Source organism: Macaca nemestrina, chromosome 7, assembly GCF_043159975.1.
Source record: "Macaca nemestrina isolate mMacNem1 chromosome 7, mMacNem.hap1, whole genome shotgun sequence".
NCBI lineage: Eukaryota > Metazoa > Chordata > Mammalia > Primates > Cercopithecidae > Macaca > Macaca nemestrina.
The window spans coordinates 74,371,823-74,390,505 of record NC_092131.1 but is presented as its reverse complement, the minus strand read 5'-3'; the positions used below and the strand labels follow the sequence as shown (position 1 = coordinate 74,390,505).

General features: G+C 42.9%; 1 protein-coding gene and 1 long non-coding RNA gene across 22 annotated transcripts in view; one reads left to right on the top strand and one right to left on the bottom strand.

Moving 5' to 3' along the window:
* The window catches only part of LOC105477952 (neuronal PAS domain protein 3), an 861,371-nt gene extending 856,443 nt beyond the window's left edge, over positions 1-4,928 (top strand). For 15 of the 21 annotated variants that reach the window (XM_024791567.2, XM_071099305.1, XM_011734853.3 and 12 more), the window contains one exon: positions 487-3,527. In XM_024791567.2, the coding sequence (XP_024647335.1) occupies positions 487-1,856 (1,370 nt within the window). In that variant the 3' untranslated portion in view covers positions 1,857-3,527. Of the gene's footprint in view, positions 1-486 lie in introns of all 21 variants that reach the window. The other 6 variants (XM_071099313.1, XM_071099314.1, XM_071099312.1 and 3 more) reach the window with 1 other exon arrangement.
* Positions 1-18,683, bottom strand: part of LOC139364052 (uncharacterized) — a 108,599-nt gene that overhangs the window by 74,368 nt on the left and 15,548 nt on the right. The gene's annotated exons all lie outside the window — the stretch shown is intronic.

The window sequence follows — 18,683 nt, the reverse complement described above, 5'->3', positions numbered from 1 at the left end:
CAAAATATTCACCAAGGGAAAATGCAGACTCTTTAGAAAGTCACCTTGCATGTCATCATTTTTCTGTGCCACACCTTAATCCAGGTTATTTAACCTGACTTCCTGAGTATCCTTGTGGGACTTCTTAAACTTGAATGTGCCTGAGAATCACCTGCGGGTCATATTCCAATGCAGAACCTGATGCAGTCTATCTGGGTAGGAGCAGAGAGTCTGCATTTGCAACAGATGTCCAGATGATTGCCAGTGCCGCTGGTCCTCGGCCGGCACTTTTTAAGTAACCGTCCAGCTAATCCAGGCCCTCAGCAGAGAGAAAGCCCAGGCTTTAAGACCTCTGAAGGTGATGGAGAAGCCCGTGATGAGGACGGACACTTGCCCTGCTCCCCGCCCCAGCCCCTGCAGGTGACTGGCTGGGTCGCCCCGCTAACCTGGTGTCTTCTCTCTCTTCTCTCCCCATCCCCGCCACCGCCGGCCCCGGGCCCCACGCAGAGGACAACGAGAACTCCAAGTCCGACGAGAAAGGGAACCAGTCCGAGAACAGCGAAGACCCGGAGCCCGACCGGAAGAAGTCGGGCAACGCTTGTGACAACGACATGAACTGCAACGACGACGGCCATAGCTCCAGTAACCCGGACAGCCGCGACAGCGACGACAGCTTCGAGCACTCGGACTTTGAGAACCCCAAGGCGGGCGAGGACGGCTTCGGTGCGCTGGGCCCGATGCAGATCAAGGTGGAGCGCTACGTGGAGAGTGAGTCGGATCTGCGGCTGCAGAACTGCGAGTCACTCACGTCCGATAGTGCCAAGGACTCGGACAGCGCGGGCGAGACGGGTGCTCAGGCCTCCAGCAAGCACCAGAAGCGCAAGAAAAGGCGGAAACGGCAGAAGGGTGGCAGCGCCAGCCGCCGGCGCCTGTCCAGTGCGTCGAGCCCGGGCGGCCTGGACGCGGGCCTGGTGGAGCCCCCGCGGTTGCTGTCCTCCCCCAACAGTGCCTCGGTGCTCAAGATCAAGACGGAGATCTCGGAACCCATCAACTTCGACAACGACAGCAGCATCTGGAACTACCCGCCCAACCGGGAGATCTCCAGGAACGAGTCCCCCTACAGCATGACCAAGCCCCCCAGCTCCGAGCACTTCCCGTCCCCGCAGGGCGGCGGCGGTGGGGGTGGTGGCAGCGGGGGACTGCACGTGGCCATCCCCGACTCGGTCCTCACACCGCCCGGCGCCGACGGCGCGGCTGCCCGCAAGACTCAGTTCGGCGCCTCGGCCACCACAGCCCTGGCCCCCGTTGCCTCCGACCCACTGTCACCCCCGCTCTCGGCGTCCCCACGGGACAAGCACCCCGGGAACGGCGGCGGGGGCGGGGGCGGCGGCGCGGGGGGCGGCGGCCCCAGCGCGTCCAACTCCTTGCTGTACACTGGGGACCTAGAGGCGCTGCAGAGGTTGCAGGCGGGCAACGTCGTGCTCCCGCTGGTGCACAGGGTGACCGGGACCCTGGCCGCCACCAGCACGGCCGCACAGAGGGTCTACACCACGGGCACCATCCGCTACGCGCCCGCCGAGGTGACCCTGGCCATGCAGGGCAACCTGCTGCCCAACGCGCACGCTGTTAACTTCGTGGACGTTAACAGCCCTGGCTTCGGCCTCGACCCCAAGACGCCCATGGAGATGCTCTACCACCACGTGCACCGGCTCAACATGTCAGGACCGTTCGGCGGCGCAGTGAGCGCAGCCAGCCTGACGCAGATGCCCGCCGGCAACGTGTTCACCACGGCCGAGGGACTCTTCTCCACGCTGCCCTTCCCCGTCTACAGCAACGGCATCCATGCGGCACAGACTCTGGAGCGCAAGGAGGACTGAGGCGCCGCCCGTCCTGGGCCCGGCCAGGCCCCGCTCGGAGGAGGCATCGTCGGCATTTTCGTTTAGACCTTTAATTCTAGCACTTTGAATTCGAGCAGGTCAGCGTCTTCTCTCGCCACGACGGTCCCCATTCCACCCCCTCTTTCTTTCACCTGACTTATTCTTTCGTGTAAAGATATGTTTATTTTTTGCCTTCAGAGGGTCAGACGACCAGTTGCCTGCCGTTTTGTCTTCTTCTAAGATGTGTGTTGGGTTGTTTTGCTTTCCTTTGCATCTTTATTAAGATGTCTTTCATGTGTATATGCCTCTGCCATAGAATACTCAGTCTTGTGGTCAAGAGAGTTCTCAAGTGACAACCATTGGGGTTTCTTCATAAAGATCTTGATATGATCAAGATGGAAAGAGACAAGCATAAACAATGTGCCCTGTTTGACTAAGTCAAATGAAATGGGGTGGTTTTTTGTTTCTGTTCCTAATTCCTTTAAAAAAAAATAGGGGGAATAGTATTTTAGAATTTTATGCAGAATTTAATTCTCTTTTTACGGTTAAGATTTTAAGATTTTCTTACTTGCACATAAAAAATAATTTGGGTTCTTAAACTTAATTTCTGGCCTGTGACTAGAATGTTTAAAAAAAAAAAAGTCGGACTAAATGTTAATTACTGAAACATTAACTTAATTTCTAAAACCATGGTGCTATCATTTATTAATCTGTAATGTCTTCATACAAAATGCAGCTCCTGGGCTGGGTTTTGGGGGAAAAAAAATTGTGTTCTGTCCTGGTCTGGAGTCCATTGCTGCAGTCTCCTTGGTTAGTTAAGACAAAGCCCTCATTAACGTTTGCTGCAGGACTTAAAATTTTTTACCTCCCAACTAACAAACATAGCCTCACATTAAATTTAATGGGTCAGTAAAGCCCTTTTTAAAGGGGCTGCTGGGAAACTCAATCAAACTGATTTGAGGAGCAGTTTAGGTACATACTGCCTTTTGTTTAGCTTTTTGTTTTCCTTACTCAGTCTAACTGAGGCTAATTTTGCAACTTCAATAACACTTCAGAGTAAAAGAAGGAAAATATTTAACATGTTTTTGGTTTTTTTCATTTCTTGCTTAAAAAAAGGAAGGTTGTATTTTGGGGGACTGATTTGATTTGATGGAATTTCTTTCCCTTTGGTTCTTATTTCTGGGTTGAAACCAATAAGTTTTAAAACTAAAGAATGGGTTAATAAGCTTCAGACAGATAACTGCAACTGAAAACTGCACATTAAGTTAAAAAAAAAAAAAAAGAAGAAAAAAAAAGAAAAAGAAAAAGAAAAAAAATCCTATTTTGTCTTTGTTGCCAGAAATCAGTGTGGTGTCAAACACTCCAAATGACTGTCAAGTATAAATTCTTCTTCCACTTCATTTTTGGCAGCTGTTTGTTAAGGCATCTAATAACAGATGTGAGAACTGTAATGTGTACAATGTGTACGTGTCCTTGGCTGTCAGTCCCATTGCAGTTTCAATGTGTGTTTCTATATGCAGTATATACTAAGCTAATGTAGTTGTTTTGTCCTTTGTCTTATCTGTGCTCTATCTCTAGTCCAGAGTGGTACAGTCCCATTCCTGCAGTCCTAGTGAATCCAGTGATTCTTGGGGGTTAGTGGGTTTTGTGTGGTGGCCTTCCTCTGTAATGTCACCCTATGCTGCTTCTACTGTCTGTGAATCTTCCGTTTTACCTTTTAAAATTCCTGCTGTTGCTTTGCTGGTGTATATTCTCCCTACCTCTCCTCTCTTTCCCTCCCTTTCCCATCTCCCCCTCTCCCTCCTCTTCAGTCCTTCCCCATCCCCAAAATCTGTTTCATTCTCAGAGATAAAAAGACTCTTAACTAGCTCAAGGTTAATGGAGCCATTTTTCCCACAACGGAATTCTGGGTATGACTCTCTCTTCTGGAGTGCAACACAAAGCACTGAAGAATAATGCTCAGATATATTAAATAAATTGATGCCATATAGCCTCAGTTGTTAACATTCCCAGAGTCCCTTGTGCTCTACCTATAAGCAGTGGGTGCTTTTCTTTGGTTTCCTTTCAGGTTGGCTGATGGAGCAATATATAAAGCAATTACCAGTGAGACAGAAAATTCTTTCAAAGGTCAACCAACATTTTTAAGAAACAAAATAGGAGGGGATAATGGAATCTAGAATTGTCATATATATTTGTTTACTTGTGCAATGCTAATATAGTAACTCGGCTGTCCTTTGAATATCACTGTGTTGAGTAGGTTCCTCTAGGACCTTTGATTTCATGAGCTGGGCCCAAACCACGGTGGGATAATAACAAAAAGAAGTTAAATGCCGCAAATTTTAATAGTGAGCTTACTTGAAGGATTTAAGTAGGTTTAGAAGGTGAAGAAAGCCAACGGAGAAATTTACAGATTACTTTTGGAAGCTCTACTCTAGCTATCGAACAATCAAAGGAATGCACCTATCAGCTACAAAGAACAGCTAGACAGCTGTTTTTTTTTTTCTTTTATAAATGTTTCTGTGTTGTGTCAAAATGATTTCTGGTGATTTAAACTAACAGATAATCACAGCTGCTGTCTAAATCCATAGTGTTGAAAAATTACAAAATGAAAAAAAAAAAAAACACTTCATTACCTGTGAAGACTGTGTCTGTGTTTTTAACTATTTCTTGTACAAATATATGAAAACTTTTATGAGGAGACTGGTGCCAAGTAGCTGAATAATGGGGAAAGGGATATTCTGTTCGTAAAAACCTTAGCAGTGTTACCAACTCTACGATATATATATAAAAAAATAATTAAAACGTTACAAAGCGACAGCTATGGTACATTTGTTTTGTGTGAAGCTAACCGGACCTAACTTCCTGAGTGCCTGGCTTATTTTGAAACATTTTTTTTCATTGACCATTGATAATGCTGCAAATCAGAAATGTACATACTTCATTTACAACAGGGTTCTTTTTATACTTTTGTAGATTCTCATACATGTCACATACATGGTTGTCTTTATGTAACTTAATTTTTTCATCCGCAGGTGCCATTTTCATAATAAACTTCTCTTGGATTTGTTACTATCTGGCATCATTTCTTTTACATGTAACCATCCTGACTAATGAATGCTGGTAGTATTTGTTTAAGCAGGTACCTTGGTCATTATTCTTTATTTAAAAAAAAAGAAAAAGTAAAAAAAAAAAAATGCATTCGTATTTTTGCTAGTTTTGGAAAAAAATATATAGCTTGTGTACCGATGAGGCTGACAAGGCACAGAATAAGATGCTAATCCAAATACTACACCAAACTTGCAACCATCCTAAATTTTCAGCTACCCCAATTCATTGTCATACTGAGCATTTTTATGCACATTATCAAAGCTGAACAGTGGGCCTGCAACATTAACCACTATGGGAAGTGTGCATTTTTTGATTAATGCACATTAAGTGATGACAGTTTTCATACATTAATCATTTAAAATGCACTCAATATTTTCATTTATTACAATCTATAATGTATAACCAACTGTTCCATTGCTTATATCTTCTTTTTATACTAAATATGTATTTTCTTTCTCCAGACAAGCTGATTAAGTCATGTTCATGCTGTATTATGGTTAGGGTAGCATGTGGCCTGTCATGTTTTAAGGCAGGTCAGCTGCTTACTCTTTAAAAAAAAAAAAAAAAAAAAAAAAAAAAAAAAGTGTCACCCATTATCTCAAAGTTAAGGATAAGGTAGGTCAACTCTTAAGTCTGTGATCTCCAAAAACTGAAATATGAATGGGCTGAGCTGGGGGAGTTGGGGAGGGGAGGCAAACACTTTTGTCCAGAAGCTACCAAAAATAATAAATATCATTTCCCTAGTTTAAGTCTTCAGTGACATTAGCCAGTGTGGGGGTTTTTTCTTATTAATGGAAGAAAGCTTCAGACTGGCAAACATAGAAGTGTGGTTAGGGTTGGAGAGCTCTGGATTTCTCTACTATGCCCCAGATGGGTCTTCGGAATAAGTACTCAAAATAGGGAATAGGGAGAAGCTGATTGAGAACACAGAATTGGATATGCCAAACTACTTTCCTAAAATTTCTTCCCCTTTTGCTCTTTAGAGTCAGAAGGATATAGTATAGCAAGATTGGGAAGTCAAAAACTGACAGAGCTAGAATCTATGCTGAGTGGATTCTGGTGAGTGAGGAAGCCCGCTTACCCAAGGCACCCTGTCTGGTAGGTATCGATGGACCTGGCTGTGAGTGCAGGCTTTCAGAGCTCTGCATGGGGCAGGGTCTCATAACGCAGAGGGGTGCTTGTCTGAGTGTGGAAATGGCTAATGCTGTTGATCAGCCATAACACTTTTCTTCTGGACTTTCCTGCAGCCTTGTGATCTGGAGGTGGTAGCAATGAGGGTTGCAATGGGAAGCAGGACAGGTGATAGATGAATTGAAATCCTCACAGTATTTGGTGCTTCTGCAGTAGAAGTGGTGGAAATCCTGGATTCTTATCCCAACTCAAGCCTCTCTTAGCATTAGCAAGTTCCCTGTCCTTTATGTGTATCCATCAATGCTAAAATAGGTCACTAATGAAATAAAGAACATCTCTCAGCTTGAAAGACTTAGTGAGCTCTGGGCTCAGACTCATTGATAATCAGGAAGCCCTGCCACCTCCTGGCAGGTGCTGGCAACCAGGCCAGAGCCCTGAGCTCCCCGGAAGTACAGGACTTCGTTGCCAGGCTGGCAGCGAGTCAACTGGTCAAGGCTCTAGTCTTCAGGTGACAGAATGAGGGCCAACAGCCAGCTCTCTGTAGCTCCTCCCTTCTTATTCCCAGCTGATACTTATACTAATTTATTTGGCAGTGAGGAACAAGACAATTTTTAAATAAAAACAGCAGGCAGGACAAGAGGGAACAAAAACATTCCAGTTGAGCACCAAAAAAACAACAACAAAAAAAACTGTTTTTAAGGCTGGGCGTGGCGGCTCATGCCTGTAATCCTAGCACTTTGGGAGGCTGAAGCAGGCAGACCATGAGGTCAGGAGTTCAAGACCAACCTGGCCAACGTGGTGAAACCCCATCTCTACTAAAAATGCAAAAATTAGCCTAGTGTGGTGGCAGGCACCCATAATCCCAGCTAGTTGGCTGAGGCAAGAGAATCGCTTGAACTCAGGAGGCGGAGGTTGCAGTGAGCCAAGATCATGCCTTTGCACTCCAGCTCTGGGCAACAGGGCAAGACTGTCTTGGAAAAAAATAAATAAATAAAAATAAATAAACTGATTTTAGCCCTTGTGGACTATAATTCATACCTGTCCTTCCCCTATTCCTAGACAAAGTCTATTTAACATTGAGAATGTTTAAAGCAATTTGAAAATCAACTTGCCCTATGTATTATATTTAAGATAGGTGATAATATATCTCAAGCCCAGAAGATAGTCTGTTCAAGCCAGGATTATTACCCAGGTTCAAAAAGGAGAAAGGGTCAAATATTTGGGAGAGAAGAAAGAATATCTTTGCCAACATTTCATATTATGTAGTTAAAAAAAAAGGCAAACCTAATTCTTGAGCATAATTCCAAAAGATGGATGTCAACTAGCAGGCTTAAGAAACTCTCTGGGACACTGAGGTAAATGAATACCGTTGGCTGCCTTCTGCTTTCCTGTGTCTCCTAGGAAACCAATATGAAGAAAGAGGGCTGATTTGGTAAGCTCTCCATAGGCATAAATCATCGCTTATTCATCTTCATAGTCTTCCAAGGTGCCTAGCTCAATGATTTACGGTAGTGTTGGCTTGGTAAAGATCAGCTGAATACTGATGGATGAAGATGTGAACAAATGAAACATGACTTGTCAAGAGGCAGAGATTCCACTGGAAATGTCCGGGTGGTTTGACAGGATAGCTGGAGTTTGTATCAAGAAAAGATTGTAAAAATGGATAAAGCAGCAAGTTCACTCATTCTTCCTTTCTTGTGTAGTCCATATGGCTGACACAGAGTTGGCCATCCATAAATGTTGGAGGTGGGTGGGTGTGTCCATAATACGATCTACTCTGTATACAGCAACAGATTAGGTAAAGCAAATAGAGGAGGAGGAGGAAACAACCCAAACGGTTGGTAACCGACTCAGTTAACTGTGACATTGTATCCTATGGATAGCTAAGCAAATGGATTCACAAGAAAGCACCACTTAATAGCGTATCCTCACATATGAGCATATAATCACAATAGTGATCCAGAGAATCTTAGCAACTAAGAGGGACTCTCTGGTGTAGAAATCACATGTCCTTAATAATTCTAGCGCTGAGAGTCTTTCTAGCACACTGTTGAATTGTTCTGATTTTTAGAAGGTGTTGAGCTGAAATCTTACTTCTGGAGTTAAAGGGACTAAATCTAAACCCTTTTCCATTTGAAAAGACTTCAAAGATGTGAAGACAGATGTCAGGGTTTCAGTAAATCTCTAGGCTAAATGCCACATGCTTTGTCAATTTCCTCCACTGACATGGTGGCAGGATCCTTCACCATCCTAGTTACCATTATTTGAGTGCACCAGAATTTGCCAAGACCCTGTATTGGTTTCCTGGGTCTGCTTTATTAGCACAAACTGCTTAAAACAACAGAAATGTATTCTCTCACAGTTCTGGAGGCCAAAAGTCTGAAATCAAGGTGCCAGCAAGGTTAGTTCTTCTGGAAAGCTCTGAGGGAGTGTCTGTTCCATGCTTCTCTCCTAGCTCCTGGCAATCTTTGACATTCCTTAGCTTATAGATGCATCCCTCTGATCTCTGCCTCTGTCGCTTTATGGCCATCTTCTCCCTGTGTGTGTCTGTGTCTTCACATGGAGTTCTCCCCGACTGTGTCCCTGTCTCCTCTTATAAGGATATTAATCAGATTAGATTAAGGGCCCACCCTACTCCAGCATGACCTGATCGTAACTACCTACATCTACAACAACTCTACCGTAAGAAGGAAATGAAAGTAGGCTGGGCACAGTGGCTCATGCCTATAATCTCAGCACTTTGGGAGGCTGAAGTGAGCAGATCATTTGAGTTCAGGAGTTCGAGACCAGCCTGGCCAACATGGTGAAACCCTGTCTCCACTAAAAATTAAAATTAAAAAAAAAAAAAAAAAGCCAGGCATGGTGGTGCACACCTGTAATCCCAGCTACTGTGGAGGCTGAGACAGGAGAATCGCTTGAACCTGAGAGGCGGAGGTTGCAGTGAGCCAAGACTGTGTCACTGCCCTCCAGCCTGGGTGACAGAGTGAGACTCCACCCCAAAAAAGAAAAGAAATGAAAGTAAGGTCACATGCTGGGCACTGTCACATGCTGGGTGTTAAGAAACTGGGGATTAGGACTTCAGCTTTTGGAGGGGCACAATTCAGCCCATAACAGCTCCTATTCAAATGTGGCACCTTGGGCCAGTCACATGACTCCAGATGTGATCTGGTACTTGCATGGCATAGAAGTTCCATCCCATCTCTTCCTCAAGACTCTGAGCTCCTAGGTAAAACGGCCTGCAATTGCAGTCACATCTTAGCAGCCAGGTCAAATTACTATCTCATCCCAAGTCTCCAGTCAACCAGTTTGGGTCTTTTCACCAACTTTTGTGAAGGTAGGTCTCCCATCTTTCTCTGCATACGTAGCCCTCACATAATGCTGGCATGGGCTTGGGTGAAAAGCAACATAAAGAAAGCGGCTCATAAGCATAGAAGGGGAGCAAGAACCTGAACCCCTGAAAACACATTTATCATTTTCATTGCATTTTACGTACCCTCTGAGACTGCTTCACACAACTCTGCTGGAAAGGAGTGACCTGGCTCCAATATTTGTGGAACACTGGGGTATAGGCACATAATAAATACAATAAATCCATAATAAACATTACCGGTGGACTACCCTCTTTTAAGTAAATTGAGTCAGAGAAAAAACAACCATAAGAAGGAAAGGGAAAGAATTAGAGATAGCTACTACCATATCAGCGATTTTATGGGAACAGAACTGGTGTGAGAGGTGTCAAGACTCCTGATATGTACATGTAAAACCCACTCAAAAGTCAAGAATTTCAAGACAAAATTCTTCAATTTTCTGAAAATAAGTGGCCCTCCCTTAATCCCTTTTAGGGACCAAAATCAAAGAGCCTGGGCCAAATATATTCACTGAGTGTATGTTCCATCTGGAATTAAAATTCATAATCCCTGAATTCCTCGCTATTGTCCTATGCACAGTTGTTTTCATTCTTCTGTCCACCTTTCCCTATTTGGAAATCACGGGATATACCACAAGGAATGACCCAGATAATGTGCCTATGTTAAAAAGAATTTTTCTGGGAAAATAAAATTAATTTCAGCCTTTAAAAATAATGTATGCCAACTATTAAAACTACTTTAAGAAAGAAAAAGGAGCAGAGAGTAAGGAGGTGGCACTTCCTTGCACTGAAGGAGTTCTCAGATTTATAGCGGAAGTGTCAGAAACAGGATGTAATATCCATATGACCCCCCCACCTCCCCCAAACAAAACCATTATACCCTTGATGAATTATTGACTTTAGAGTTTTATCTGTGCCATGAATAATCACAAACTTGGGAGTCTCAGGGCACAGTTCATAAACAAATAATTATATCACAATGATAATTTTTCAGGAATTGCAACATCAATCATGGCCATGTTATTATCAAGTACATTTTCTGGTTGCCTCTATTCATCAAACCCTCCTCCCTCTCCACCCTTCCGCATCACACAAGCAAAACTCATCACCAGATTGCCTCTTATTTACACATCACTCAAAGCAGGACAGAGCAGGCACACACAAAACGGGCCAACCCAGCGTTTATGAGGATGAGTTTTCATTAAGAAAGTTCAAATTAAACACACTGAGAAAGATGGAGGTGGGGGGAGATCATTAATTATTCCAGACTCCCCCACAGAAGCCATCTTTGAAAAGATCTCATTTAGAAGATAAAAACGAACGGAAGTTTTATTCCATTTCAGGCAGTACTAGAAAGGAGTTAGCCTCAGAAATCCAAGGAAATGACAGCCCTACAGTAATGTGCCACTGTTTTCTTTTCACGGTGTTCACACACACAAAGCTCGGGTGCTGTCTACAGCCTCTATCTGCAGGTGGAAGAGGCAGGTGGAGGTGGGTACAGAACCTGGAAAGGGTATAAATACTTTATCCAAGTCTCTATGCAAATCAGTCATACAGCTGTCTGGGATGCTTAGGTCTGACCTAAACCGCTTTACTGTGACTGAAACAGAAGGCTGATATTTCCAAACAAGTAACAGTACAAAAGCACTCTTAGTCAAGCTACTTTACTGAGTGGTTTAATGTCACTTAAGGTCATAGGGCTACTCCTTGGATAACACGTTCATCCTACAATTCAAAAGAAAAATAAATGACTAGCCAAGCAACATAAAGAAAGTACCCTCTTTAGATAAAAGATTGTGCAATCGGGTTAAATCCGTAACACAGTGGGGCTTGCCATGAACTCCTTACGCAAGAGAGCTCTCTCACTGGTCTCTGCTTCCTCACTGGCAAGCTACACAGGCAAAGCAATGTGAGTCTAAAATGACCAATAGGAATTTAGACTCCTCAAAAGGAGGTACCAACCCCAAGCATCTGAGACAATCCAGTCCCCTGGTAACGCCTCAGGACTCTTGAGGACAGCCCTTGAACGCATGCGGCTTCAGCTTAGATCAAATTCTGTCTTCCTTGGCATCAAAACATGTCTAGGCAAAGGTAGGGCTGGTGTCCCACAGTGGGCACCACAGGTATGGGAACTTAGCGGAGCTAGACCCAACCTGATCAGCCCCGAACAACCGCTACTCCATCAACCTGCAGGACAGCTGGAGGTTCCAAGTACACTGTACCACTTTATCCAAAACACTATCTTCCCTCTCTACTGCTCTTATTTTAAAATCTTTGAGTTTCCTGAATGTGCCTGGACTATGGTCAGCCCCCTTGCCTTAAGCTGACATTGTTTTTTTGTTTGTTTTGTTTTGTTTTGAGATGGAATTTCACTCTGGTGTCCAGGCTGGAGTGCAGTGCTCACCGCAACCTTCGCCTCCCGGGTTCAAGCGATTCTCCTGCCTCAGCCTCCCAAGTAGCTGGGATTACAGGCATGCGCCACCATGCCTGGCTAATTTTTGTGTTTTTAGTAGAAAAGGGGTTTTGCCATGTTGGCCAGGCTGGTCTCCGACTCCTGACGTCAGGTGATCTGCCCGCCTCAGCCTTCCGGGATTACAGGTGTGAGCCACTACACCCAGCCTAGGCCAATCTTAATATTTAAACTTATTATCCAACACCACTGGAAATGAGAAATAAAAAACAAATATAAATAAACGTGGCCAGGCGTGGTGGCTCACGCCTGTAATCCCAGTACCTTGGGAGGCCGAGGTGGGTAGATCACCTGAGGTCAGGAATTCGAGACCAGCCTGACCAACATGGTGAAACCCCGTCTCTACTAAAAATACAAAAATTAGCCAGGCGTGGTGGCGGGCACCTGTAATCCCAGCTACTCAGGAGGCTGAGGCAGGAGAATCACTTGAACCCGGGAGGCGGAGGTTACAGTGAGCCGAGATTGCGCCACTGCACTCCAGCCTGGGCCACAGAGTGAGACTCTGTCTCAATAAATAAATAAACAAACAAACAAACAAACAAACAAACAAGCAAACTTATTAAAAGGAGGGAAAGTAGAGTCAGGGCAGAAAGACACACACAACTAGTCCATGGCCCAATAAAACTTCTAGATATCCCCTTCAAAGCATCTATCTCCCCTAATATAATATTGTCTTCAGAGGCCAGCCAAATGTCTCCCCTCCTCCCTTCTCCCTGCCTACAGAGAAGCTGCCTCTCCAGTGGGTGTGGCCCTCCCTCTGTCTGGCCTTTTGCCTACGTCCTGCACCACGAGAGCTCCTCCGGGGTCTGTTTCCCTTTTTCTCCTGTGGGGCGGCTGGACCTCTCTTGTCTACTCCCAGACTCCTCTTCACCTGTCACCCCTCTCAGTGTGATGAGGCCCTCAGCTGGCCAATAAACCAAAGGCCCTTTCAGAAAATGTACTCTTTTTAGAAATCTGGGGAGAAAATGATGTAAATTTTTAAAATTTCAATTTTTGGATCATGTTAAAGCATCAAAAAGGTACACACAAACCAACAACATAACCTCCTTTCCAATCCCAAATCCTCTGGTGGAACTGCTGAGAGCCCTGAAATGAATTTGCCTAGATCCCTGCCTGTCCCGTCCCTGGTGGGGAACTCCCTTCTCACAGAGGGAAGTTAGGCAGTTTGGAGATAAAGGGAGAAAGTAAAGAAGATCACATAAGCCATAAGTTAATAACCTGCTCCAGCGAAAGCGACAGCCATCCACCATGGCCAGAGTCCTCCTGGTCTCATCCGAGAGGCCAGGGTCCCCACATACCTGGAGTTCACACACCTCAACAGACACCTCTGCATCAGAGTCACGTGGGAAAATAAAAGATTTATCATTTAGAAGACATTTTTCCAAAATACAAATGTAACTGCTATTTCTTTCATAGTATTTTCCAGGACGAGGACACTAGCAATTCTTTTTCATTTTGAACATTTTGAATAAAAGGAAGCTCAGATTTCTTTCTCTAGTTTTTCCACCTGACTTCCCTCCATGCTGCTCCGGATATTTACATAGAAGTTGCCCAAGTTAGAGACATTTTTCAGACATTGATTAATCTATAATTCTTTGAAGTAGGGAAACATTATTATCTCCACTTTACAGATGTGGAAACTAAGACACAGAAGTTAATGACTTGCCCAGAGGTCAAACATCCAGTCAATTGGAAACGTGGGTTTTAAATAGAAGCTCCCCTTTCTGCTCCTAGCTTAATTCAAGTTTGTTCTTAGCTCATCTGCCCTATTTACATCACAGCTGCCTCCCTTGTCTGGCCACCTCTCAAATTTTGCCTTAAGGCCCTTAATGTGCTTCTTGAAAGAGGAATGCTTGCTTCGCCTACTGTCAGCAGTTGCCCTCTTCCCATTCGTGCCTTTGCTTGTAAATAAGAAATGACAACTCCTTTCTGGAGTATTTTGTAATACTAAATAGTATTTTGTATAAATAGTATTTTGCATCACTAAATAGTACTATTATTTTCTTAAATTTTTATTAACAAATAGAAGCCTGACAGTTCTTTCCAAACCTAGAATCTGTAATTTTGCTTAATTTCTAGTAGTGGCCTGTAATTAATTCAAGGGAGGAGCTACCCAAGCCACACCAGAAATATAAAGATGGATCAAGTCCTACCCTCCGTGCTCTAGTTCTTCACAGAATAGGAAGGGAGACAAATGTGAAAACTGATCATTACAATGGTATGACAAGTGGCATGACAGACATATTTATACACCCAGTGTTATGGGTCGCCTGAGTAATGGCAACGAATTCAGGCCCTGAGGGCAGAGAAGCTTCCCAAAAGGAGGGGATGCTTAAAGTGGGACTTGAAAAATAAGTAGGAGTTAACCACAGACGCTAGAGAAAGAATGATTCCTGGAAGGTATAAGCAACATCATAGAGGCAGGAGAGAACTTGCAAGTAATTCACTGTGTTGGAGTGATGGCTACACCTAGGAGATGTATGGAAAGGTCAGCTGACAAGTTCATGAAACCCAGTGTATGCTTTGCTAGCCAGCCCCGCGCCTAGTTCAGTGCTGCATCCTCCTAACAAAAGGAGTACCTTGCTCTCACGTAAAGGCCTGCGCCACTCACCACGCCCTCCTTCCACATTTGCTGGGCTGCATCTGCACAGATGGGTCATCTTTTTCTCATTCATACAAAGAAGCCACAAAAAACAGCAGCCCTGTGAGTGACCTGCCTTGAATGTTATATGTGGAATTTGAATGGTACCTCTAGGCAATGGGATGATCAATTTATTCAGAGAAGTATAACACTGGAGTTTTTGTATTTGAAAGGCCACTCTGATGGCATTTGAAGGATGAGCTGGATTAAATAGAGACAGGAGTGATATACCACATGACAAAGGATGAGAGTTGAGCAGGAGTAGAGTGGGTAGGGGGGTGGATTTGAGAGGGTTATGGGAGAAGTGACAGTGACTGGTTAGACATGGAGAGAGATGATGGAGAGGAAAGAGTAAAAGATGACTCAGGTTTCTGGCTTGGGTGTGTGGGTGTCATCAAACAAGACATGCAGAGAACACAGGAGCAAAGAAAGATTTAAAGGATGAGTAGGAGAAGTTGAAGAGCTCCATTTTAGACACAGTAAGTTTTAAGTGCTGATGGAAAATGCAGGAAATGTCCAGTGAGTGGGTGGAAAAATAGTTCTAGATCTCTGGAGAGAAATCCGTTGTAAAGGTAGCATCAGAAACATCAGCATTCATAGGAGAAGCCATGGGTCTAGACGACATTACCCAGGTGAGAGGGTGTTGATGAGTAAACAGTCAAGAATGGGGTGCTAGCATGTGTCAAAGGAGTGATCAGAAGAATAAGAGCCCATGACAGAAATTTTTAAAAGAGCCCAGAAGAATGAAAGGGATTGGTGTTACAGAAATCGGTTAAGAAAAAGGTTTCCAGAAGGCCAGGTAAGGACTGAAGTATTAAATGGACATGGCGAACAGAGACAGCATAAGATGGCTACCCCTTCCAGAAACTTGGCAGTGAAGGAAATGAAAGGGCCTCATTTCTAAGAAGCAACTTCTTTTTGTCACTGATTGGTATGATCTTTCTTTGAAAAACTGTAGTCCCTGCATCACTCATATTAAATGGCTACTGAACAAGAGGGCTTGAGGCAAAGTCTTGCCCTTACAGAATCTGTCTTGTCACCTTCTTCCCATGTGCCTCACATTGATTTGTCCCACAGCCTAGGCTCTGGCCCCAGAACTGCATTCAGAGAAGACACTGTGCAAGCATTAAGGTCAGGCACATAAGATGTTGTGCATGTTTCAAGGACTTTCTGTACTCTCAATTTCTCCCCAGAGAAATTAATCGACTTTGTTTGGTATGACCTCTCTGATCATCCACAGTGGCTCTTTTGTGATATTCTATATTTTTAAAAAGAAATTCCTTCTAGGAAAGAGAAAGTAATGAAGTGTATGATTGGGGCTTTACTCAATGGAGAAAGAATAAGGTTGGTCCCAAACCTGTATCAGACTAGGATTGAATTGTGTGGAATCACTGACCCTAGTTAAGCCACTATAGTCGTGACAACAAAATTGTTGGTTGACTACCTGATATCTTTTTGTTTTTTCTCCTTGGTAATGGAAACCAAAACTTTTCTTAGCTAGGCACAGTGCTGCTTAGAATAAAATATTTTGGTTTTTAGCCTCTCTTGCAGCTGAATATAGCCACATGACAAAGTTCTAGCCCATGAAATCTTAACACAGAACGAGAATTTCCAAGAAAGCTGATACACTGTCTTTCCTTCTTATTCTAGGCCGCAACTCAGACATATGGCTGGAGTTCCAGCAGCCACACTGGATCATGAAATGCCCTTAAAAATAAAAGCCATGAGCTAGGATGGGGGAGTGGAGCTTAGTTCTGGGGGCATTACTCTAGCCATGAACTACCTACTTCTGAACCACGTTTATATGAAACTGAATAAACTTCTATCTTGTTTAAGCCATGTCATTTTGGGAAGAGGGATTTATTTTGCTACTGAATTTAATTCTTAACTGATAGAACTATTAGATCAATTATAAATATCCTTTGGCTGTTCATTACTAAAGCAAGTTCCCTAGTTCTTTCCTACAGTTTGTCTTTTGACCTGCATTGCTCCTTACATATTCGAGCACAAGGATAGGAAATCATGAGAAATCAAATGTGGGAAAAGCTAGAAGCTTCAACATTGTATGAAGGATGCAAAGCAACATTGTATGAAGGAGGCAAAGAGGTCTTTAAACTCTAGCAAATGGTTGACAAGTGATGATTCTAGCTAACTCCACATATTCAGCGAGAAAGAATCCCACGGAAACAAAGAAGTACTTCACAGCCTAAAAAGAACCAATTCTGGCTGCACAGACAATGCATAGAAGTTCTATACCCCATTTGTTGCAAGGAGGTATCTTCTATGAAGCCACATATCTCAGAAGTATCATCTGAACTGTTCTTAAACACCAGGCACTGTCACAGCTCAAAGAAAAGGTTGGAAAAAACAGAAACAAAAAAACAAACAAACAAACAAAAAAAACTCTAGAGTAAACTTGGAGAATTAATAAGGCCATGCTTCATTTGTTGCGCATTACAGGGAGAAGGCTCATGCGCACACTGATACCTGGCAGGGATGGAACTGGAAAACCCTTATGGAAGCTGAACTAATAATGAGAATCTAAAATGATGCTACTAAGCAGCCACCAGTTACCTGGAGACCCACACGCTCCTAGCTGGGTGCTTTAAATATTATCTAATGTGAGGAACTAAAAATTCTGAGGACAACTCCAAACAAACCAGTCAGGCCATCACAAGATCACAAGATCATCACAGCCACCAATTACCATATGCCAAGCACTCTAGTAAGCACTCACTCAACTCACTGCATTCTCATAACCCAATAATGGTAGAAACTACTGTTATCACTATCGTAAGGTCCAGACACTGAGAATCCAAGAAGCTGGGTGACTTATATGTATTCTCTTAACTAATAATTGGTGGAGCCAAAATAATAACCCAAGCCTCCCTCGTTTCAAAGCTTGATTGATTTTTTAACCACTATGCTATAGGTTCCTCCCCACCTTAATGTTGAAGAGAGAATTATTCCTAAAAGTCATCTCACCTATTTTTTAATACTTTATAAAATGGAGATTTTTAAGACCAAAAAAAAAAAAAAAACACTGAAAATAAAAGGATTGTTTCATAATAAAATGTTTGATTCATCAGAAATTTATTAAAAATCACATTTGTATTCCCACATAACAGTCTAAAAATGTACAATGCTAAATAATTCAAAACCACAAGTTCAAATCTACAATCATGTTGGAAGATTTAAACATACCTCTCTCCTAGTCATCAGGCAGAAGCAAATATAAATCCCCCTGGAGGACATAATATATACCAGAGCATCACATTATCTCTTCAATTTTAAATACTCCATGGAACATTCAATCAAAATTAGCCATTCATATGGGTATGCAAAATAACAATGTGACCAAAAGTCAAAAGAAACAACAAACAATAAAAATAAACCTAAATGAAATCCAGAGAATGGAATTATCAAATACAGACATTAAGAATAATTCATTTGAGGAGTGAACCGTCTATATTGAAAATTAAGGGAAATCTTCAAATTATAAAAGGACTGAATGGAAAAATTCTGTAGCCAAAGTTTTATAACTGAACTTAAACACTCAATGCATTTAACAGAAAATTAGATTATTTGAGGAGAATTCCTATTAGTAAACAGGTAGACAATATCCACAGTAAACTGCCAAGAGATGGAAGTCTAGAAAAACACAGGAAAGAGCATAAAGGTTATATGGGACAGGATGAAAGGGCCTGGCCTACATGTCGTTGTCAGAGGAGAAACAAAAAAGAATGAATCAGAAGAAAAATGTGAGGAGATAATGACTAAGAATTTTCCAAAACTGTTTAAAGGCTTCAAAGTTGCAGATTCAAACCCAAGTACAATGAATTAAAATACACGCATGCACATAACATAGGTATTTGTAGTAAAACTGCCAAAAACCAAAGACAAAGATCAAACCATGTGAGCAAACAGAGGGGAAATAGACTTATTTCTTTCAAAAAAACAGTAATAAGATCAAAAGCTAACTTACCAACAGAAACCAGAAAAAACAGAAAAGAATAGTATCTCTTCAAAGTATGAAAAAATAAGTCTACAAATCTAGAATTCTATATCCAGTAAAAACGGAAGTAAAATACAGATATTTTCAGATGCAAA